This window comes from Xiphophorus maculatus, chromosome 5 (genome assembly GCF_002775205.1).
Source record: "Xiphophorus maculatus strain JP 163 A chromosome 5, X_maculatus-5.0-male, whole genome shotgun sequence".
NCBI lineage: Eukaryota > Metazoa > Chordata > Actinopteri > Cyprinodontiformes > Poeciliidae > Xiphophorus > Xiphophorus maculatus.
Window position 1 is genome coordinate 8,152,927 of NC_036447.1, and position 24,685 is coordinate 8,177,611.

The window sequence follows — 24,685 nt, forward strand, 5'->3', positions numbered from 1 at the left end:
CACGTTGAAATGCCTTGCTGCTGAAATGTGCTATACAAATAAAATTTGATTGATTGATTGATAAACTAATGGGCGGTGGAATGTGCTCATCGCTGCATTTCACGTGTCATATTTGCACCTGATCAATTTAATCTAGAACCGCTCCTGCTACAGAAGCATGTGGGCTTTTATTTTTCAGATTTGGGCTCTAAAGTCTGTATTACAGACAGGAGAAATAAATAAAACAAAAAGGATTTTATGTCTTTGTGGGAACCAGATATTTTAGCTGAAGGAAATAAAGAAAGAAAAATGCTCTAACTGACCTTGAATGGAGATGAGAACCTGCAGCAGACTCGACTTGCTGGTCCATCTCTCGGTTCCCTGTGAATCACAGCAGAACCGGAACAATCAGGCATTGAGAGCGGCTGCGACCCGTCGGGAGCGGCGGCGGCGGCGCAGGGCGGAGCTCACCTTGCCGATCCAGGTGCCCAGCAGGCTGACGCACACCTTGCCGTTGTCGTACAGGTTGGGGTTGAGGCGGCCGCTGCACTGCGACAGGTAGCGGAAGAGCGGCGGCACGGCCGGGTAGATGTTGGGCAGCTGGATGTCGAACAGGAAGAGCCCGTCCTCGTAGGGGGTCCGAGTCGGGCCTTTGATCAGCGCCGAAAACAGATCCTAGGTCACAGCAGAAGGAAGACGTTTTGAAATATCGTCAAGGTCACACTGAAAAATCACAAAATGTTACCAACTAAGTCCAGCTTCTAGTGCAAATCTCTTAGTTCACTTGAATTAAGACGAAACTAACAAGCAACTTTTTAAGACATAGAAAAATTATTAATATTGATGAAAAGGTTCAAGTTCCACTGGCAGATTATTGCACTTTTAAAAAGACTTTTTCCCAGGCTGTAAGTGAAATAATCTGCTGTGGAAATATTAAATAATTAAAAAAATTATTTAATATTTTTTAATCAATATTAAATCATTACTAATTAAAAACAAGTTCATATATCTTGCAGAAACATTTCTTTCAAGTTAGTTTTGTTTTATTTCTTGATATTTGCACTAGAAATTGGGCCAAAACTACTTGGTGATATTTAGGTTTTTTTGCAGTGAAGGACCAAATCAGTGGAAATAAAACTCACCATTCGGTCCTCAAATGTTTTCACCATGATCCCATCAGGCAGCGATGTGGCCAGCAGAGCCATTTCCTTCCTCACTGTGCTGAAAAACTTCTTGGCCTCTGCTGGCTGGAACTCCATTTTCTTAAACGAATGAGTCTCTGTGAGAGAAAAAGATGATCGATCAGGAAGAGACAAGATAACAGAGTTCCTTCTAAAAATCTTTAATGCATTTAGCAGAATGCTCTTAGGAATTGGAAGTTTTTCTTTGAGAATGTGTTCTTGCATCTGATAACCATTATATTCCTTAAAAATAGTCTCAAAACAACAATAATGTTGTTTATATTGCAAATGTTTCATATTCCCTTGCGAGACTTTTGTGTTCTCTTGCAATAATGTACTTAGTCAGTTCATGCAGCATCTTGAATACTGAAAGTCTGTGCAAGGCAGGGGCATCAAACTCATTTTCATTTTGGGCCAAATCAGAAATCTGGATGTTCTTAACGGGCCGGTTGTGCCAGAATATATTGACAAAAATAAATTAAACTGTTAGAATATCAATAAACAGCTGTTATTCCAGGATTTTGTGATGGTTTTAGTGTTTTTTGCAATTAAAATCACAGATTTTGTGGTGATAATTTGGCAACTTTTCAAAGGAATTTTTACAATATTTGTGCGAATGTCTGATGCTGAATGTGACTTTTTAGTACTCACTGTATCAAATAAGGCTGAGCAGTCACCTAAACTCAATGTTTTTAACCAATTTTGAGAACATTTGCAGTAAAATCAGATTAAAAGTTGGGCATCTGTTGATTTTGTGTGAATTTTGCAAATTTGTGAAAAACGGGAGGGACTTGTTGATGTAACTTGGAGTCTAGAGGGCCACATAAAAAGCTACGGTGGGCCAGATTTGGCCCCCGGGCCTCGAGTTTGACCCCTGTGGTGTAAGGTTTGTCTGTGTATGTTTATATCTTGTTAGTGAGATTTTTCAAGTTTTATATATTTTTTCTTTAGGATACGAACAAAACCTATGTGGAAAATGAAAAACATATATTTCCATTGCTTTGAAGAAAGAAAGAAACAAACAAAGAAAGAACCATTATTTATTTAAAACCAGCTCCTATGCATTACTAAAAAGTTACTGGTTTTGTCTTCAAAGTTGGGTAGTTACATTTACTTAAGTAACTTTTTAAAAAAAGTACTTTCATGAGTATTTTTACTATGCTGTAAAATTCACCAGACACACCTGCAGTTTTTGTTAAAGGTTTTAAAAATCGGTTATTGGCCAGAAATCGGTTCCTCCCTCGTTATTGGAGGAAACAAAGGAAGATCTCTGATGGAGGAGTGGTGGATCTCTCACCTGGTGCCCACTCCAGCACTGAGAACACTTCTCCCTTGGCGCTGGTGAATGTCACGCCAGGCTTCCCTCCGCTCTGCTGGCACAGGACCGGAGTGTCACTCAGGAACTCGCTGGGCCACTCCTGCCCCCCCACCGGCGTCTGCGGCTCCTGCTGCGGCTTTTCTTCTCCGCTCCTCTCGGCCTGAGGAGCAGCAGAAGCTGAAAACACCTCCACACATCCGGCGACGTCACAGCGATGGCGACGCTCACCTCCGTTCCGGCACCTCCGCTCCCCACCGCCTCCATCTTCTCCTCCTCCACGATGGCGACGTTGTCCAGCGTCTTCCTCAGATTCTCGTGGAGCTTCTTGATGTCGTCCAGGAAGCGTTTCTCCTTGGTGGGTTTCTCGGGCGCCACCGGCGACAGAGAGCTCGCCACGTTGGCGGCGGAGGCCGGCTCGGCCGAGGTCGGGGAGGTCGGCGAGCCGCCTGTCCACAGCTGCTCCACGGTCATGTTCTTCAGGCTCTCCAGAATCTTCAGCGCTTCCTTCAGCTCTCTGAAGCCTCTGGAGGCGCCGTCCTTATTGGGCTTCTCCGCTCCGTTTACTGTTCCTCCTGGAGTCGTTACTGCAGGACGAATGTTACAGAAAAAAAAAAACGACAAAATGATGCAACCAGCAGATAAACCAGCAGAGATCTAGCTACCAGAGAGGTTCCAGTTCTTAAATGCGTTCACACTGCAGTCTCAAGTGACCCAAGTCCAATTTTTTGTCAAATTGGATTTTTTTTGCCGGCTCTGTTCACACTTCCAAACATATGCAACCTGTATGTGATCTCCAGTGTGAAGGGGCAAACAACCTGAAAGTGTCCCCGCATGCGCAGTAGAGGGCGCAATAGCGTCAGTGTTCTGCCAACTGCCATGAAAAGAAGAAGCGCTCAGTGTTTGCGGAAGTAAACATGGAGGCTAACGGTGGAGCATAACTTACACATTTGAAGTTGCTGTCCGACCTGAGCATGGTTGTTGTTTTTCTTCCCACTTGCGCTTATCAGGGTGCAGAACAGTGACGTTTGTCGAGTATCAGTGACGTTCAGGTCGGATGAATTCGACCTGGACATTTGGTCGCATTTAAATCGGATACCCAAGAGGCCTGGGTCGCATTCGAAAGGAATCCAACCTGTGTTGTTCAGACGGTCATAAAAAGATCGGTTTTCATTAAGGCAAAGAAATCTGAATTGGGTCCCTTTAGGCTGCAGTGTGAACGCAGCCTTATTATACTTCCTTGAACAGGTTAGGACAGATCAATAGGCTGAAACACAACATTTTTATCACATTTTTTGTACGACATCATTCTTAGATAATGAGATTTTGAGCTCCTTCCAGAATGACCTGTTTTAAGACGTCCTGTCGATTTAAATTAATAATCTTCTGCTGGTCACGCCCCCAACTGAACGTTTACACGCACACGCAAAATTGGCTCCAAACAGATGCACAATTATACAACTGTGCATCTCTGAAAAGTAGAAGTGGAGCCTCCTGCACAACCAACAAGAATACAGCAAGTGGTAAATCAGTTGGCGATTCAATAATCAATTCATGACAATTAATTTGATTAATTGCTTTAGCCTTAGATGTGATGGCAAAAACAGATTACACCTAAACATTCTCCACAGATCAACAGTTGTAACAAATGTCTAATCTGATCCAGCAGACTAGGATAGCTTATACTAGGAATGGAAACATGGCCGCTGCTCCCCACCTCCTCCAGACGTGGGACTGCCCACAGACGCCTCCCCTTCCTCTCCTGGCGCTCCCTTGGTGGGACTCGTCACCTCAGCCTTGCTGCCCTCTTGTGGTGGGATGATGAACAGCGCAGACCCGGATGGCGTCGGGATGGGCGTCACTGTGTAGGTGGCGTTGAAGTTGTTGGCGTGGCTGTCGTCCTCGGTGGTGACGCCGTTGTCCGTCTCCCAGCTGTCGCTCTCGTCCTCCCACTCCTCCGTGGACAGGACGCTGCTCGTGTCCTCCACAGAGTCGTAGTCCGTCTCCTCGATCTCAGACTCCACGTTGTAGAGGTGCTGAGAATGAAAACATCAGACTGTGAGTAAAGTAGGTCTTACTGAATCAATCCAGGTTTAAAATGTGAATTTTTACTTGTGGCAGGACGATGGTTTTGGAGTTGTCGGCCCAAACGACCTCCACTTTACTGCTCACATCCACCCGGGACACCTGACCCACTGACGTCTGCAGACAGAAGAATTTGTGCATAAAGATTTGAATTAAACTGAAACAAATTAACTTTATGATGATATTCTAACTTACTGAAGTTCACCTGAACAGAACCTGCATTAGCAAGACCCAGTTTTAGACTAGTTAGCAGCATCATAACACTGGCATGAGGCTCACTGTCTGAATAACACAGTTGGATAATTTTACTTCCATACAACACGGAAGCCTAGTCCAAGTAAAAAAATTTTTACCTCATTCTCGCAGTCGTTCTGTCCGTTCTCGGAGTTCCATATTCTGATGACGATGTCCGCCGTGCGGAAATGGAAATCTGGATGATCTGCGATGTCGTACACACTGACATCCTCCTCCACACCAATAACCTAAAACGAGAGGAAAAGATAAGTTGTTTCTGTTTCCAGCAGATTTCTTTTACGTTCTCCAAAAGCAGATATGTTTCCGTTAGAAGTGTGTGCAAAAAAAAACACAATTTATCAATTGTGGTGTTTCCATTAAGTCAGAAATGCAATTAAAGTCAAACATGAATAAGCTTGTTACTATAAGTTATTAAAGATCACGGTAGTGAAGAATATGAACAGCTACATTAAATATATTCATATTTCAGACATGGTGCTAGAACTCATCGTCTATCAGAGGAAACGTCAGCGTTTTATTCAGGCGTTGGAGCGACAAATCGCTAACAGGAGTGGCTACGTCTGCAGCGCTTTGGGGAAAATATCAGCGGTTTTACAGAAGAGCTTTGGATTCAACACGTTCAAATGAAACAACTTTTTATGAACTGCGCGATGCTGTGAGAGTTCTGATGGAGCCAGCTGCACAATGTCTAAAACAAAACAAACAAGCCATCATCCTCCTACAACTTCCTAGGGCGTTGTTGTAAAAAAAAAATTGTTCTTAGTAACTTAAATTAAAACATGTTTTTAAATTACTTGTCACAATATTTTTTTTACCTTTAAAAGTCCTGTACTACGGAGCCCCCTAGGGGACATGGGGAATTTTTTTTCTTTTGCATTCCCTCGCAATACTGTACTGGTCAGTTATGCAGCATAATTGAATACTGTAAGCCTTTCTTACGGTGGGTGCCGTACTTTATGCTTTAATGGTTATGTGAGGTTTTTCCATGAATGTTAGTATCTTTTTGGGAAATATCTGAAGTTTTATATCTTTCTTTAGGATAGAAAGGCGCCACAAACCTACGATATAAACAGAAACCATCCGTAAGTAGGAAAGAAATAAAAATACATTATAATTTGGACTATTTCTGAGTTATTATCGCGGGTAATAAATCATCTGACAGTTTTGATTGTGTCTCTGTTGTGTTCGTAGTCTGAATGGTTTTATGAAAGATACTAACATTCATGGAAAAATCTCACATAACCTTATATTAAAGCAGAAAGTACGGCGCCCACCGTAAGAAAGGCTTACAGTATTCAATTATGCTGCATAACTGACCAGTACAGTATTGCAATGTAACGCAAAAGAAAAAACATTCCCCATGTCCCCTAGAGGGCTCCGTACTCTACAGTAGCAGAAGGGACTGAATACTCCTAAGTTGCTTTTTTCATCTGTCGGCCATATTGGATTTAACAAAATTTTCTTGCACTTGCAGTGGATGGCCAGTAGTTGGCAGTGTGTTGTATGGTGCACTAGTGTCCACTTCAGTGATCTGTGTGCATTTATAACTTAAAAATCCACCAGAAACACAAGACAATGGCTTTTAGATGTCTGTTGTCTGCACTGCATGCATGAAAGGGTTAATCAAAAAACCTGAGTTTTTTTCTAAACTGGCGCGTTTCCATTAAGTGAATTTATTTTCGTGCTTTCAATTTGTGCCGTTTATGGTTGACAGAAACGCAGCTAGCGTCGTTAGCTCTGACTTACCTCAACGTCGTCACCTGTGGAGTTCAGTTTGATCCATCTGACGACGCACGTTCTGCCTTTATGGTCCCCAGACTGGATCACGCCGTACACGCCTGGATCCTGCAGCGCTTGGGCTGAACAAACACACACACACACACACACACACACACACACACACACACACACACACACACACACACACACACACACACACACACACACACACACACACACACACACACACACACACACACACACACACACACACACAGAGCCAGTTCAAATAAAACACAGAAACAATAATGTTGTGTACAAATACAAGGACAAAAATAAGAAAAAAATTTTCTAAACTGTATTGTTAGAAAACAAAACATTCATTTTTGTAGTGATGACATCATGTGGATAAAATGAACCAGAATAAATTCGGCCCCAATAATGAGTCACTTGGTTTGTAAGTCAGAACTAAATCCAGAAGAAAAACCACAAATGTAGCAACATTTCCTACTATTTACACGTGAACCCACATATATCAAACTAGACTCAGAAATATAACTTCAACACTTCAAGATTAAGTATTATTTCATCAGTCAAATCACATCAGTTTTTATTTGTATCTTGCCAAATGACTTCAATATTAAATAGTCTTTGTTTTCAGCAGGACAAATTTTGAATTGCCTGCTTTTGGCTAATTCTGGCACATTTACAGAAATGTTAACTAATGTGCAACATCCACAGCAAATAAAATAAATTTATTTTTCAGAAGTACTCATCGAACGCAGAGAAAGCTGTAGCATTTTAACAGTTTCATAATGGGTAGTTTTATTAAGATTAAGACTCTTTGAGGACATGCGTGATGCCGGAAATGAAAATGAGTTTGACATCCCGGCTTGTACTGGAGCAGCTTTTACAGAACATTCAGATCAGTTACTTGTAAAGTAAAAAGAAAAAATGTGATGTAAAATCAATAAGTATAAACTGTTAATCTTAGGTGTACTAAGAGCAACAGGAGGTATGAAACAGGAAATAAAAAAAGACCTTAGATACGCATAACACACAAAACCCAAGAATATCGGACTAAATTTTCATGCTGGTGCATCCCTACTGGGTATCAAACTATTTCACAGACAAGCTTGAAATCACTTCAGCCTCTGACCAACATACAGTCAGAACAAATTAACATAAAGAAAAATAATCACTGCGCTCCACCAATACAGAAAGCAACAAAAAGCTGTGCAGACAATAAAGTCGACTCACGTCGTTTGTCAACCACAAAATCTCCGGGGCAAAACTCGTGGCTGTCCAGGTGCTGGATGGGGATGAGGTCGTTGGACCTGATCCCCCTCTCCACCCGTCCATCCTTCCACATCACATCAGCGGTGGTCTTCGTTGATACAACTTCCACTGCCACCCTGATGGCAAAAAACACAGAAAAACAGAAAAAACTTTGCTTTAGAAATGTTGAAAATGGTTTAATTTTCATATTCCCCCTGACATGTTGGGAAGTAGCGAAGAAGCGTTTTCAAATTTCAAATTAAAATGTTCAAAAATACTTTATTGTTGTTGTAACTCATTTAATTTAAACTTTGTTTTAAGTCAGTGTTTCTCAAACGCTTTAAGGCTGAGGACCACTTAACCCATGTAACAAACATTCATGGACCACCTGCCTTGAAATTGTCCCACAATGTTCACACATGCAACCCAAAAATGAAAATATTAGTCTCTTAAGTATAATTTTAGAAAATAAAAATGCAGGTAAGCTCCAGCATGTTTTTACACTGATATAAGTCTATTGTTACAGTCATTAAGACTTCTATCTTCATGTTGGGATCTATAAATACTCTCATTTCCAAACAAGCATGCAACAAATCCTTGTGTTTCTGCGGTTTGTAACATTGATCCTTCATGTTTATGTGGCGATGAAACGTGAACCACCCAACAGAAACAAAACTCCTGACTCTTCAGTTCAGCTAGAAACACCTGATCTCTAAAACAGGGCAGAAAAACATCCACTTTCAGAGTGGATGAGGAGATAAAAAGGCAGAGGATAAAAATCCATGCTAACCCACCGGTCTCCACGCTTAAACTCTCGGGAGAACTTGGTCCTCTTCTTTTTATGCTTCCTCTTCAGGTTGCGGATGGAGAGCGGGATGCTCTTCTTGCGGTTGGTTCCCAGGCCGCCGCTCTGAGACGAGGCGGTGGAGCTGGCTGACGATGTGAGAGAGCTACACACAGGTAACGGTAGTTTGTTCATTAACTCACAACCTTCAGCTCATAAATAAAAATAAAAAAACAACGAATAAAAACACGTGTTAAAATACTAATAAAGGAAGGTAAAAATGTTCTCTGAATGCTTAATTACTTGATTAAGTTCATATAACAGAAATGAAGTGGGATGGATGTAAAGAAATTAAAGTTTATGCTCAGATCTTTCAGAGGTAATCATTAAAATTTCAGAAAATTAATAGAAAATCTGCAACAAATAACAGATTAAACATTAAACGAATTTTTCAATTTGCTTCATATTCAATGATTTTGATTCAAAAATTATCTCTAATTTGATAGGATTATATTTTGTGCATTTTATCTTAACTATACATAATAGTTAACTTTTTTTCCTGTGTTTTTGTACAAATTATTGAATGAGATGTTTTCAAATGTATGACGTCTTAAACAAAAACAAAGCATTTTTTAGAGTGTAGTATGCTTTTAATACTCAAAATCTAACATTTTTATTTATTTAATGCAACTATTGTTTTTGAATATTTGCCGTTCTAGAATAAAATTTACTATAAAATGTATCCAAGTTATGTTTGGTTAACTCAATTTATCTTGTAGTTGTTCTTCTTTGTTTCTTTTAAACTAAATATTACAATCTGTGTCCGTTTCGACTTTGATATCTATTCAAAAAAAATTATTATTTTTTTTAATTAACTATAATTTCAACTTAATTTTCATTTATTCTTGTAATTTATTTCAACTGAAATTCCTTTAAAATGTCTTGTTTTAATATTTTCCATCGGGTGAAACTGTTTTTCATGTACTGTAAATGTAACAATTTGGACACATTAGATGAAAAGTAAAAAAAAAACTTTTTTTACAACTTCTGAGAATCAAAGCTGCTTTTTAAAAAAAAAAAAAATTAGACTCATAATACAAACTTCTGTTTACTGGACTCATATATTTTGGGTAATATTTTTCTCCCTAAACCAGAGAAACATGAAGTTTACTTACATCAAATAAAAACTCATATTTTAAATAAATAAATCTCTGCTAAATGCCACAATAATGAGAGAAATGATTTCTGGTGATTTTAACTGAACTAAGACAACAATAAGACGTCTGTACCTTTCTGTTTTCACCTGTTAATAAATTCAACCCACCACGTAAAATGACCATCAGAGCCACCAGATGTTGGTAAACAAACCTGGTGTCATCAGTGTCCTCCGCGCCTTCGTCATCTGCATCCTGCTCTCCGTGTTCAGCCGCGTTGTCGTTGGCGCTCTTTGGATCCACCGGGTTCTGACCCGCCGTTACCGGGCCGTTGTTGAGATGGGGCGAGTCGGTCTGCTCCGACTTGTGGTCACCTGTTGGAAAGCAGAGAGAGTAATGATTCAATCAGTGAATAGGGCGGTTTTTGTGACTCATCTGTGAATGCTTGATGGATACCTTGCAGGTCAGCATGTTCCGTTTTCCTTCCAGACTCCTTTTTGAAAACTCTTTTTAGCTGCAGCAGGAAAATAAACCGAGAGTTTGCATTATAAAACCACTTTTCATTTTCACAATAAAAGCATTCACTATTCAGAATTTTTTTATGGTTTATTTTTCAAGATAAAAAAAATAGAGATTCACAGGTATATGTTGCATCTTATCAGCATTAAGTGTTTATATTTCAATCGCAATATTTAAATGAATTTACAGTCTTTATACATTTTAGAATAAAACAACTATTTTACACCGTTTATCTGTTAAATTGGGCCAAACTAAATGATGTACATCCACTCAGTGAAAGTTCATTTAGTCAGATGTGACTTGGTTTCCTAATTTAACAATTTCAAATTATAATTGTTTTTCTTTTTTTAGGGTTAATGCAAATGATTAATCTAAAATGTTTAATGAGTTAATATTACATAATGCAGATTAATAAAACTATTTTGATCTAAAAGCCTTTCTCCAGTGGAGGGTTCGAAGCAGCACGTTACGCTGTAGTCAAAAATGCAGAGTCGCAAACATGAGAGAAAAGATGATGGAGGAGAGTAACTGAATAATTTCACTTTAAATAAACACAGTGATGTAAGTCCTGATGAAACGAAGGTAGAGCAACAATAAATTATTCTTCCACTGAAGCACAATCAGTTTACAGTTCACATTTCTAAATTAAAATTTAAAACAAAATCACTTTTTTAAAATCCTTCCTCAACCTGTAAAACAAACAATTTTATACGCAAATTTGCATGTTTATAAGAATGTTTGTTCAAGCTTACAAAGTTGAACATAGTAATTACTTCAAATTCAAAAATACTTTATTGATCTTAAATGAAATTAAATGCTCTTATAAGTCATATTACTTGAAATTCTTCAAAGAGTTATTGTAGATAGTAATGGGTATTGGCAGGAAATGCCTCCTATAGCAGTCTGTATTACAGCAAATTTGAAAAAGCCTCTGACTGAAGACATTAAGATAGTCTAATGGAGAGGAGTAAGATTAAGAAGATTAGTTGTGATAAATCACAGTCAGAGTAAAAGTAAAAAGTATCCATCTAAGACATTACTAAAGTAAGAGTAAAAAAGTTTTAATTGATAATTTGAGAAACTGGTCAAATTATCAATCATTTAATATTTAACAATTACATCATAAGACGGACCAAAGTATAAAGTTGATTGGAAATTTTGGTATTTTATAGACAAAAATGACAATAATTCATATAAGTATCAGAAAAATAACAAAATCAGGCAAAAGAAAATTTTCCAAATCAGTTTCTTTCAATAAAAACAACTTTAACAAAAACTGCAGGTGTGTGTCTGTGTCTGGAGAATTTTTAATTAAAACATGTTTGTTCTTTATTCAGTGGGTAGAAAATCCAGAAGTTTTACAAAGGTAAAAGTAGGAATACTTTGTAATAAAATTAAATCAAGTAAAAGTAAAAAGTACAGTGTAGTAAAAATACTCCTAAAAGTAAATTTTTCCAAAAGTTACTTAAGTGAATGTAACTGAATAAATGTAACTAGTTACAAGCCAACTTTGATCACAGATGATCAACCTGATTAGGTTTTTTAATGAACAGCAAGAGAGGATTTTATGCTTTTAAACTACATTAACCATAAGATAAAACACACAGGTGAAAAAACGTAACTGCACCTTTCTGGCAATCGGGTCCTCTGGTAGAAAATGGGCCCCTTCGGGTCCGTCACAGGTCATGCATGTGGCGCTGCCTTTGGCAGGGATGATGTACAGGGCTCTTTCTCCCAGCTCCCTCTGGGTGTGGTCATAGTAACCCAAGCGCCTCACCCTGCAACCAATCAAAGGGCGGTTTTGCTCAAATACGACACAATCACACATGAGAAACGGCCTTTCAATGTAACAATGTTTACACCTATAAAGGAACACGAGTTCTTTTAAATCTAGACTAAAAACCACCGGTTTAGAGTTGATTTTGAAACATAAACCAACATTCTGATGTGTAATGATGCTTACACTTGACAAAGCGTAAAGCTTCATTTGTTTCCTGTGTGTTCTATGATTTTGTATTTTTGTGTTTTTATGACGTAAAGCACTTTGAAATGCCTTTTTGCTGAAATGTGCTATACAGATAAACTTGATTGATATACACAAAAAATGAATCCCTCAAATCATCAGTACTGCTGTCTTGTGTCACTTGGTCCAGTACTTCAGAAAACCATTTAATTAGGACTCGAATGATTCGAGTAAATCGATTAAAATGTAGCTGCCTCAAAAATTGTGCTTGTGTTTTATTATTATTATATAAAATTGTGTTTTATTATTTAGCGCACCGTGTTCTGGCCGGATCGTTCTTTGTGTTGGTCAGAACTCTCACTTCTGCCTGTAAGTTGTTACTAAGGGTTAGCAGCATAACGTCGAATTTTCCGGGTTTTCATCGTTTTTTGGGGAGCCAATATGCATCTTTAAATCTGCCGCGATGCTTGGAGTACGACAGCTTTATGTTCTCCAAAACAGAGCAAAATTGTGCCGCTCGTCTTGCTCTGCATTGTTCCAAATATACAAATATTATCACCATGAAGCATTAGGTTGGTTGAAAATAAGGCACAAATTTCCGTTTTACACATTTTTAGAAATATTGTACTATATAATCAGCTTTTATTTAACCAAACTTGACACAATTTTAATACAAGATATGCTTTAAAAGGTTGTTTTACTCTTCCACCATGTAACATGAATCCCTTCATCTGTAATAAATGTAACAAATGCTAGACATTTTAAAAAGAGTCTTGCTGGGATGTGCTGTGGTGGTGCAGGGGTTAAGCACAACCCACATAAGGAGGCCTTAGTCCGCGACGTGGCTGTCGCAGGTTCGATTCCCGGCCTGGCGACCTTTACCGCATGTCTTCCCTCTTCTCTCATTACCCACTTTCCTGTCAATTAACTATCAAATAAAGGCCACTAGAGCTAATAAAACCTTAAAATAAAGAGTATAATTGTGAAACTAATTAATGTGACTTAATTAGTTTATTATATGAATCAATCACATTTATTTGCATAGCACATTTCAGCAACAAGACAGTTCAAAGTGCATTACCTCATAAAAACACAGAAAAAATACAAAGTTGTATAAAGTGTGATAATTACGCATTTATGAATTATGTGCTCTGTCTCTAATATTGTATTAAGTGTGTGTAACTGGTTTTGTAATAAATGTTTTTATGATGTGGACCCCAGGAAGCGCAGCCATTGTTACGCCAAAGGCAAATGTTGATCCAAATAAACAAATAAACGCATAAAGCCCACGTCTCCTTAAAGCTGATCAAATCTGACAGGAAGTTCAGGAGGAAGTGTAAACCATCCAGACGTCACATGAAGGAGAGAGGGGGCGGACGCAGACACTATGTGAAGAGAAGGATCGACTGACCTGTGAAGATTTTCCTGTGTGATGGTGGAGGGAGGTGGATACACGCTGTCAGAGCCTTGAGGAGAGTAGCTCTTGGTGATCCACGTCACTTTCAGCTCCACGACTTTCACCTGACAGAAACACAAAACTCCAGGATTTAAAACATCCAAACGTGCAGAAACACATGGAGATACATTTAAGATGTCTGTTGATTTCTGGTCACCCTCTCACCTCTTCCACCACCACTCTGAACTTGCACTTCCTGCTTAGGACAGGTTTGACCCCTGACAGCCACTGTACATTAGAGAAGACCTTAGCGGGGCCGATCAGAACCTGGCCCGGGTAGAAACCGTACGCCTCGTCGAAAAACAAGCCCTGAAGAAGAAACAGAACAGCAATAACGCGAACAAATGTTACAGTAAATTTAATTAGGTTTACAAAACAGCATTTTTCAATTTGTCGACATTTTCAGAAAATGTGAAACAAAAAAAACATCTTAATTTTAAGACAAAAGAGGAAATAAAGCCATTTGTCTTTTTCTTCTCAAACTTATTAAATAAATCCTAGATCAGTGGATTTCATTTTGGTGCACCACTAGATTAATTACTGGTACATTTAATTATCCAGCAAAATTTATTATTGAAAAAATAATAATTAAATGCTTTTTTTTTGCCCCATCTTAAAAGATTTTTTTTTTTTGCTTTTGCTTCACATTTCCTGAAAATGCTCATAAATTGATTACAGTTTCTGCAGTTCTTACTGACCAAAAGCAGAAAAAGTTTTATGTCAGACAGTGAGAATAAAAAGTCTGCCTCCAGCTGTTCATTAATAACACAAACTAAGATGAATTTAAAAGAAACAGTCGTAAATCTCAGTGTATGTGAGCAGCTATTTTTATTCATAGAGGTTTCAGACAGGTTAAACTTCCAGCCCTGATTTTAAATTAATTATTCATATTATGACCCGTATAATTTCAAATAAGCAGATAAATTGAGAGTTAAAAATACTGCTCAGAAAATAAAACTATAGAAAAAAGCACTCTTCTTATTTTCTACTTTAGGAACATTAATAAAAATAGAGCTGCTTGCATGCACTGATTTAAAGCAACTTTTAGCAACGTCTTTAGCTCAGGAGAAACTGAATCTACGTGTTAATAAACATCCAAGGCAAAATGAAGTAAACAAAGGTGACAGAAAAGCTCACAGCTACATACCGAGTCGCTGACATGCGGACAGACGTCGTACAGCTTGGCGCCGTCTTCGACGCTCATGGAGCATCTGCAGGGAAGCAGAGAGACGGAGCTGAAGCTTAACTGATGGGACACTCGTGAATCCGACTTAATTTGCTCGCACGTTCTGAGAGACAGACGCACGGTCGCACTGCGCGCCAAGCTCATGCAGGCGCAGGCAGCCTACCTGGCTCCATTGGAGAGCTTGAGGATGATGTGATTGGTCAGATCGTAGACTTTACCCAGCCAGAAGTCATAAGCGATGTAGTCGCCGTACATAAAAGACTGGAAGAAACAAACGCAGTCGACTTTTCATGAGGTGTCGAACTCATTTTCATTCTGGGTCATATCAAGACCAAAGGGACGGCTGTTCCAGAATGTACTGATAAAACCTATTAAACTGTTAAAATAATAATAAAGTATTTCTTAAAATTAAATTATGTTAAACATTTTTTCACACTGATGAGTCTGGAAGGATTTTGTAAATGTTTTATGTTGCTAATAAGCAAATACTTGCAATGGATTTTGTGATGTTTGCACTTATGTCTGATAGCGTATTGTATATTAAAAAAAAGAAAGTAAAGAAACGTAAATTTCCACCTAAAAAATCTAGCAAAAATAAGATTTCTGACCTTGGAAAGTCAAAAAAATTGCTAGAAAAAACTCAGAAAATTTTAGATTAATCTCAATGTTGTCGAAGAATAACCTGAAAATCGATTTTTTTTCCCCCAAAATGTCCTATTTTTTTCCTTAAAATGTTTTTGAGATTAATCTCAAAATTTCAGGGGTTTTTTCTAGAAAATTTTTTGTACTCGGTTTATTCTGAAAATCTAGTTTTTTCTAACAAATTTTTGACTTTAGAATCTGAGAATGTCCTCATTGTTTTAAATTAATCTAAAAATTTCAGATTTTTTTTTCTAGAATTAAAAATAAAAATTTCACATTTTTTCCCATACATTTTTGAGATTTATCTAAAAACTTGAGTTTTTTTCCCAGCATTTTTTGACTTTTCCTTGTTATTTTTCAGAAAATTTCTGAGATTCCTTGGCAGAAATGTATTTATCCATTTTATTTCAATCTACAACAGCCCTAATACGCCGTCCTGTGTATGATAGTAAATGTGACTTTTTGTTACTCTCCAATAGAAATACAAAATACTGCCATCTGCAAATGTTCTAGACCACAGGTGTCAAACTCCAGTCCTGGAGGGCCGCTGGCCTGCAACTTTTAGATGTGCCTCTGCTGCACCACACATGAATAGAATAATTGGGTCATTAGCAAGGCTCTGGAGAACTGATCTACACATGAAGGAGGTAATTCAGCCATTTCATTCCAGTGTTTTGTACCTGTGGCACATCTATAAACTACAGGACAGTGGCCCTTGAGGACTGGAGTTTGACAGGGGTGTCGCTCTACTTTTTTCTTTTTACAGAGACTAAATTTTGTAAAAAAAAATTACATTATCTTTCTTAATCCACTTTAAAAATAATATTTTGATGAACACAAATGCAAGGCTTTTCTATAAAAACTGCTGTTACAGGTTTTTTTTCACCTGGTTTTATGAATCTAAAATGACCAGAACAATAACAAAAGAGACCAAAAATATTAGAACAACAAAGCAACAGGTAAGTATGAATGAGATGCAGCTGCAAAGTGAAGTTAATAACTCTCTTACCCAGATGTGCTGCAGGTCCTTGCTGTTTACTGGGTAAAGAACACAATTTGTTCCCACAAACTTCACAGCACATTCAATATCAATGTTGGTCACAATACCACACTGGTTGTCCTGAAATAACAAAACAGAAACATGTTGATAGTATGAAATGATTCCCAATTCTGCTACAAATTGACTTTGAGTCTTTTTTGTGTCTAAAAGGAGATGAAATAACTCAGATAGTCCATAAATGCTACAGATTAATAAAACTCACAATAAAGTGCATTAATTGGGGGACAGAAAATTTGATTCCATCAATTATTCTGATCTAATCTGCCAACAAAAAATTGGCACCTCCCACACATTTTTCATTTAATCAGTTAATCCTTTTTAGACAATATTAGAAATACATTCAAAGATGGAAATAAACAAATAATTCAGTTTCTTTATTTATTCCTTTAGTGTACACTTTGAGATTTGTTTTACAGAATTTGAAGCAGGTCATGCTAAAGCTATGACACTTTCTGGATTTCTGGGTCGAACATATTTACAGACTAAAGTTTTTTTTGTAACCTTAAACACTAAACTATATTTTTGTATGGTTTTAACTTAATATCTCCTCTGAGTGTATTCTTCTGTCAGCACATGGCCGTTTTTGAGTCCAAGTTGTGAATAATCAAATACTAAACGTACTTGAGGATTATTTTAATAACTGATTAATCGTAGAGTTCATTTTCTGCTCAGTGACACAAAGCAGCCTCATCTCCCTGCACCTGACAGATGTTTGGTGTTTCATGTTTTTTATTTTTTTAAGCTGAATTGTTGCAAAACTAACCAGCTATATTAATTTATAGCTAGGATGATTATTTGCATCAAGAATTAAATTTTTCAACTTCCTGACATTGATGTGAACTTGATGGGATGTATAACATATTAAATGTTTTTGGGTTTTTTTACAAAACAATTTCTGATCTAAGAATAAAGGACGATTTTGGGCTAAAGTTTTTCTAATCCTTTTCCAGAAACTGCTTCTCTAAAATCTAAAATTATGCACACTTCAATAGCTGGACTAACTTTATACTTCCAAAGTGTATTAATACATTTGACTACTTTCATCTGTCTACAAATTATCATTTTAAATCCTACCCGATCACCAACAACCACATTTGTTTTTCACTAGATGCTTCTGTATTTTAAACTAGGCCCATCACAACAACGCATTTTGCTGGACGATAAATTGTCCAAGAACTTATTACGATAAACGATAATGTTGTTGTTTTGTAATAATGGCATAATAATGCAAGAACACATTCTCGCAGATCAATACACTTTAAATTCTATTTAACATTTAACACTGGAACTGCAAGACATTTGACATATCCAAAATAAATAAACCAAACAACAGAAACAACAAATAAAATGACTTATGAAGTCGCTGTAAATAAAATTATCATTCAAAAAAAGGGATAGTTGAGATCAAAGAACCAGACTGAAGACTTTTATCATCCAGTTTTTGGAAAAAGAGAAAACAATAAATCAAGCAAATGAAAATTAGTGAGTTTCTTTTAATTTATCATGCAATTAATAGATTTATTGTTTATTGTGACATTTCAAACACTTTGTTAAACAATAATTTGTCATATAATGTGCTACCAGTTGAATTTCTAAACTATTACATGCAATTTTGTTTTAACTGATGTAAAAGCTTTAAGGTTTGAAGGCAGTGCAAGTTAATGACATCTTCAAGCACCAACTTATGTTAAATTTTTGAACTAAAAATCCACTTCAAATCTTAACGCAGCGTTAGGGTTCAGGCTGAGTTGCTGAATAAAACAAAGAAAGACCCCCTGCTCTCCTGGAAGTGGCTTGTCCCAATAATATTCCAGTCATGTTCAGAAAATGGAACTGTGAACTCTGTCATGGCTCATAAATAGAGGGAGCTAATTGGAAAAAAGCGCTAAAATGACAGAAAGAAAGAAGAGCAGGAAGTATGTAATAAAAAATAAGGATTTCACTTACAGCAGAATTGTTCCGACGCACGATGTCTCTAATGACAATAGATCGGTCTTCAAGTTTCAGCTGGAGAAGAGAGAAAAATGGAAGATGGTTAGCAAAGCAGGCTCAGAAAGAAACTGCAGAGTGCAAAACCGGATCAGTACTTTCCCATAGAAACGACATAAGAACTCCAGTTACCAGAAGAAGAATTCACTTTCCTTTATAGCAGTATCCAACATATGCTACATTTGGTGACCTCTGACAGCAGCTAAATAATTTCCTCTGCAGGAAACACATTTCGATGACCCAACAACCAGAGAAGTGAAAACGTATGTATTCATTTAACAGTTATTCAACCAGCATCTTACCGTTTTTTAATGTACTTTTAGACATGTTGAAGAGTTAAACATGAAATAACAACCAGGTTCTTAGCGGGAGATTGTGCAAACGTTCCTCATATATGAAGTTACACTCCGGAACAGAAGGGGGCATTATTTTCTGTATTATCTGGGGTATATGTTATTTAAATATTATATTTACAGTTTTACCCTTCGCTTTGGTTCAGCTGACCTACTGCATAACATTTAGGTCTCTGCAGGACAATGTAACTTATCACTTATGGTTCCGCACATCTCAACAAATGGTAAAGTTGTTAATTCAATAAATAAAAAAGAGCAAACCAAACCAAACCAAAAGCGCAAAACTAACAAAGTATGATTGTCGTGTTATATTGTTCCTTAATAATCTTTTGTTTAAAAAGAATCTCCCAACTATCTACTTCCATTTACGGTGGATGGAGGCCTCTTTCCACATTAGGGCCTGCAGACATTTTTCAGTTTTTACCTTTCCCCAGATTTGTGGCTGGAGAGAATCCCGTCTCTTTGACAAGCACCGTCCGCTGTGGGAGATTATTTAGACAGGTGTGTGCCTTTCCAGATCCTGTCCAATCTACCGAATTTACCACAAGTTGGTTAAAATAAATCTGTAGAAACATCTGAAGGAGGATCAGTGGAAACTCGATGCAACTGAATTAAATTTTGAGCTTCATAGCTCACTTTTATTTATAACATTCTCAGAAAACAAGCTTTTAATGGTCAATATAATTGTTTCTAAAATAAGGTGTGGGCATTTATCATATTGTTTATTATTTATCGAGATAAATTTCTTATGGCAAGAATGATAAATAATGTTTAAATGCCCCTAAACCTGTCCATATTGTCAGAAATGTTTACCATTTCTCCATTGCTCAATGAACACCTTAAGAAATACCAATAAATTTGAAAATACAGGTACTGTGTGAAGCTTAATTACACCAATCACTTTTCTTCATGCGACTGGTGTCTGAAAGAACCACATTATAACAGTATCATTTGTGTTTGTGAGGCTATAACTACCTAAAAAACAAGATGTTGTAAATACTTCTTATTAGAGATGCACAATATATCGGCACCAACATCTGTATCGGCAGATATTAGTCATTTTTTAACACATCAGTGTCTGCCCGATAAATAAAACAGGGCATATATAAAGCACTGATATTTATTTTTATCCGTTTCTGGTGGAGGGGGTTTCCCCACAAGTGTCGAAATTGTAATGAAATATATGCAACATTGGTAAATATCGGTCAGAACAGCAATATTAACATCAGATATCAATATCAGCCCTTCTTCTTATCACTTTTATTGTTATCACAATATCACTGCAGAGTATCATCATTAAACTTTAAGTCAATATCGCCCTAGTGATATTCTAAAACATTAACTCGTTGATTTTTAGGATTTTTTTCAACCTGTCAGTAAAATGTTTTCATTAGTGAACTAATGTAGGTTTTTGCCTCTGATTTTGTAAACCAAATGTAAAATAATTAAGCAGCTAATTATTTAATTTAAAAAACTGAGCTGGTTAAATAAACAAATTTGCTTTTCTTTTGGGGTTAGTGATGTCTCCATCTCCTCCTGGGCAAAACTGAGCCAGTAAAAATGGAATCTAGTAAAAAATATAAAATAAAAATAGGGGATTCCTGACATTATTTACATTATATAGCTGAAAAAAAAACATTTATTGTTTTATAGCTGAACTTCTTCTTACAGAAAGGGACTACCACAACACAGGAACTAACCACACTAATCACAGAAATGCCTTATATTAGATACTAACTAATAAAAGAGGCTGCAGACGGTTTTAATTGTGGGCTCTGTAATCATGTTGTCTTTGTTGTGAATAATCAGTGAAGTCCTGTTTAACCGTACAGCTCTCTCTCTCTCTCTCTCTTTCTCTCTCTTAATGTGACGCCGTCTCTTCGCTTCAAACAAAAACGGCCGATCACGGCCAAACGGCTCCGGCAAAATTATGTAAACTAAATAGCAGCAGCTTTTTCCTTTCACATAATAAATTTGACACATTTTGGTAAACAATAAATATCTTGTCATACAGTGCTGATTGCATTTCAGGTGAGGAAAAAAAAGCTATTGAGCATTAATTTATCTTGTAAAGGTGTTAATGAGATGTGCTTATTATTTTTATTTGTTGATTTCACTTTTCATTGATGCAGGGAAGACAGAGGTCTGTAACACTGAGCTGTTTAAATTAAATCATTATTTTATTTCACTTTAAAACATGTTAATCTTGACATAATTCAATTCTTAATTTATCAAGAATATAGAAACAAAGAAAATGATTGTTTATTGTTCTTAAAAGTAAACCTGAATTGAATCAAATCTGTACTCTTTGGACAGAGTTTTAAAAAACGGATTAAAGTCTCGGTGATCAGTGAACCTCAAACTGACTCAGAAAAATCTAAGTGTTTCATACCTGGAGCTGGCCAGTATGGCTTAAAATTAAACTCTCAGATTTTTACATAGCAAATCAGATCTCTGTGTAAAAAAATGCTTCCCTTTATTTTCCCAAATGGGACAAATCATGAAAAATACACTTTTTATCCCCTAAACCCATTTTATTGGGTACTTTGAGTTTCTCTGCTGGTGCTGCTGAGATGTATTTAGGTTCTGTTTGGATCATATTTTTCAACCCGTTTAGCTTTCTCATTTCAAATGAAGTCATTTGTTTTTACAATAATGTCAAAGTATTTGCTTTTTTACCACCAGAACTGTTAAAAAAAGGTAATTAAATTCTGGCTAAGCAATTTTGCAACTCCGCCATTTTTATTTCTTGCAACAATTGTTTTTAGTCCGAGTTCAAAGCAGCAGAAATTACCAGTAGATAAATCAAAATGTAGGATTGTTGGGTGTTTTAACCACATAATACTTTACACTATTAACCAGCATCATTTTGCTGAACAAAGATGACTTTTCCCACTGATGTGGGAGTATTTATAAGAAAAATAAAATGTATTCACGCATTTCGAAGAGGTTCTCCCCATCATCAAAAAGGATTTACTGAAACTCTAGTAACAAAAATGTCAAAAATTAAATCTTTATGAACAGCAAATTTGATTAATTTATCAAATTAATTTATCACCCAGCCCTAATAATTCACCTAAGTCACCTGGCCTTCTTGAAAACAGAAGTTTGAACAGAAATATCCCAGACAATATTATGATCATATTATAAATAAAATGATTGTAAAAGGACAAACAACCTGATAAAGAAGGCTGGTTTTGTTCTGGGGGCGACTGTGGAACCTCTAAACATGGTGAGCCAAAGAATGATTCTTCAGAAAATCAAGAAAATTATGGACAACCCTGACCATAGACAAACTAAGTCTCTCTTCAGTCAGGGGCTTCTTCAAATGTGTTGTAACACAGACAGCTACAAGAGATCTTCCCTACCAACAGCCATCTGATTGTTGATTCTATGTTGCATTGTGTTTCTGTGTTTGATATGATGTAAAGCACTTTCAAATGCCCTGCTGCTGAAATTTGCTATACAAATAAAATTTGATTGATTGATTGATTGATTGATTGATTGATTGATTGATTGATTGATTGATTGACTGATTGATTGATTGATTGATTGATTGATTGATTGATTGATCTCCGTCTACGGTAACTCTTTGAAGAATTTGAATTAAAATGAGTTACAACAACATTTAATTTCCCTTTGGGATCAATAAAGCATTTTCAAATTTGAATGTAAGATCACACACCAAAACCAATTTCTGTGAACCGAGACAAACGAGAAATATAACCTCAGCTTATTCAGAATGTGAACAATATCCGAGTAAATTGGGTCACTAAGGAGTACTGCGGCAGACACAGAACAAAATTAATCTAAAGTAAATGAATAAATCACAGGTAGAGAGGAATGTTTAATGAAACATTCCTCTCTACCTGTGAGAGAAGCTTTAGGACCAGATGCTCTGCTTCCATGAACAAGCAAACACAGACAAGAAGAAAGCAGAGGAAGAGACTGTGATGAAGAGGAGCTGCTGAATGTTAAATATTCAACGGCAGGGTGAAGCTGTTTTCCATGAATTTCACCAGACTGAGGAAACAGGATCATAATATTGGGTAAGCAGAGAGGAAGGCGGCTGAATAAACCAGAGAAACACAATGAAAAATGAGGAATCAAGGAACCAACTACAACTGAAGCTATTATCGACTAATTGTTAGAAGATACGACTACATGATGAATCAATAACTGGAGGACAACGTGTAATTTATTAAACGTTGCTGGTACTTTTAAAATAGGCAATAGGTTGTAATTTTAGAAAAATTTTAAAATGTTTAGTTCTAAACAACAGGAGTAGGCCTGTCACAATGACAAATTTTACTGGATGATAAATTGTCCCAGAAGTTATTGCGATAAACAATAATGTTGACCATTTTCAAGTAACATCAAAGTAACAGTATAATAATGCAAGAACACATTATCAAAGATAGATACACTTTAAATTCTAATGATCTGGAAGACATTTAAAGTATCCAAAATAAATAAACAAAACAGAAACAACAAATAAAATGAATAATGATGTCTTTAAAAAAAAAGTGTCCTTCAAAAAAAGGGCTAGATGAGACCAAAGCACCAGACTGAAGACCAGTTTTTTGGGGGGGTGGGGGGCTCTCCCCTCCAGGGGGTCTTTTGTGGGCTCTAGTGTCCCTTATATGACAGTAGGCTGACAGGAAACGGGGAAGGAGAGGGGAGAAGACATGCAGCAAATGTCGCCGGGTCCGGGAATCGAACCCGCGACGGCCGCGTCGAGGACTCAAGGCCTCCAAACGTGGGTCGCGCTAACCACTACGCCACCACAGCACTTCCCTGAAGACCAGTTTTGGTAGAAAACCTGCTTCACCCGTTTTAATTTACCATACAATTAATTGATTTATTGTGACAGGCCAAGACTTGGATGCAATTTGCATCTATTGGTTCATGCATAGCGTTTGTTGGTAAATGCGATGCAGCCGATACCAGGAGTGTTTGGGTCGGGATGACTGGACCTTCAAAGTGTTTAGAAAGGCCACTTCTGTAAGGCAATGCTCCTTCTGTTACGCCGTCAAAGCATAGAACTGCAAACAAAAACACGCCTCAGTTCTTGGCAGTAACTCTGATTTGTCATTGTAACCCAATAACACTGACTTCTGGGAGCAGAAGACTGTGTGTGTGTGCGTGTTTGTACAGAGGATCCAATCGATCAGTCGCCATGTTTTCTTGTAATCTGTTGAACAACAGACGACCTTTCTCTCAGGTCTCAACTGCTTGACGCCTCAGCACACACTTACACAACACACACTCACACCGCCTTGCCTGCAAGCCTGTCTAAACCTTTTAGCTGAGAGAAGCACCAACACTTGGAGCTCTACTTCATTAATATTCTTTCAATGCATCATGCTGCATTGCGCTACTATAGTAACACATTTTCTCACCTTCAGACAGGCAGTGTTGAAATCGGCTGCATTTAGCCTCTCTCTGAAAGCCAAGAACAAACTGATGGAGCAAATATTTGGCCTTTGAGCAACGTGAACAACAGAACTGTCCTATTAAACCGTTACTAAAAAGAGAAAGAGCCAATTGGCAGTAACCAAAGCGTAGAAACTTGAGACTTTAGACTTTCCTAAACTAATGTTTACAACCTACTCTTTTTCGCTTTCTTCACATTACTTTACTACTAGATTTTTATTAAGGAACTGTATTAGTTTGCTTGAATTATCTCATAACTAACATGTCAAAATGTTTTAAGGTTATAAACAAATCAGTATTCAACTGTTGAGTAATTTTTATCACACACTCA

General features: G+C 37.1%; 1 protein-coding gene across 4 annotated transcripts in view; it reads right to left on the minus strand.

The window, feature by feature from the left end:
* Positions 1 to 24,685, minus strand: part of ube2o (ubiquitin conjugating enzyme E2 O) — a 50,349-nt gene that overhangs the window by 7,410 nt on the left and 18,254 nt on the right. For all 4 annotated transcript variants that reach the window (XR_002752765.1, XM_023333667.1, XM_023333668.1 and 1 more), the window contains exons 2-21: positions 18,524 to 18,583; positions 16,526 to 16,636; positions 15,038 to 15,135; positions 14,836 to 14,899; positions 13,854 to 13,997; positions 13,644 to 13,753; positions 11,897 to 12,047; positions 10,207 to 10,264; positions 9,965 to 10,124; positions 8,607 to 8,762; positions 7,795 to 7,949; positions 6,562 to 6,674; positions 4,914 to 5,042; positions 4,588 to 4,677; positions 4,193 to 4,511; positions 2,707 to 3,062; positions 2,458 to 2,638; positions 1,122 to 1,258; positions 451 to 654; positions 303 to 360 (exon numbers count right to left, since the gene is read on the minus strand). Coding sequence is in view for 3 of the 4 variants with exons in the window: in XM_023333667.1 (XP_023189435.1) it covers positions 303 to 360; positions 451 to 654; positions 1,122 to 1,258; positions 2,458 to 2,638; positions 2,707 to 3,062; positions 4,193 to 4,511; positions 4,588 to 4,677; positions 4,914 to 5,042; positions 6,562 to 6,674; positions 7,795 to 7,949; positions 8,607 to 8,762; positions 9,965 to 10,124; positions 10,207 to 10,264; positions 11,897 to 12,047; positions 13,644 to 13,753; positions 13,854 to 13,997; positions 14,836 to 14,899; positions 15,038 to 15,135; positions 16,526 to 16,636; positions 18,524 to 18,583 (2,854 nt within the window). In the remaining variant the exon portion in view is untranslated. The remainder of the gene's footprint in view (positions 1 to 302; positions 361 to 450; positions 655 to 1,121; positions 1,259 to 2,457; positions 2,639 to 2,706; positions 3,063 to 4,192; positions 4,512 to 4,587; positions 4,678 to 4,913; positions 5,043 to 6,561; positions 6,675 to 7,794; positions 7,950 to 8,606; positions 8,763 to 9,964; positions 10,125 to 10,206; positions 10,265 to 11,896; positions 12,048 to 13,643; positions 13,754 to 13,853; positions 13,998 to 14,835; positions 14,900 to 15,037; positions 15,136 to 16,525; positions 16,637 to 18,523; positions 18,584 to 24,685) is intronic.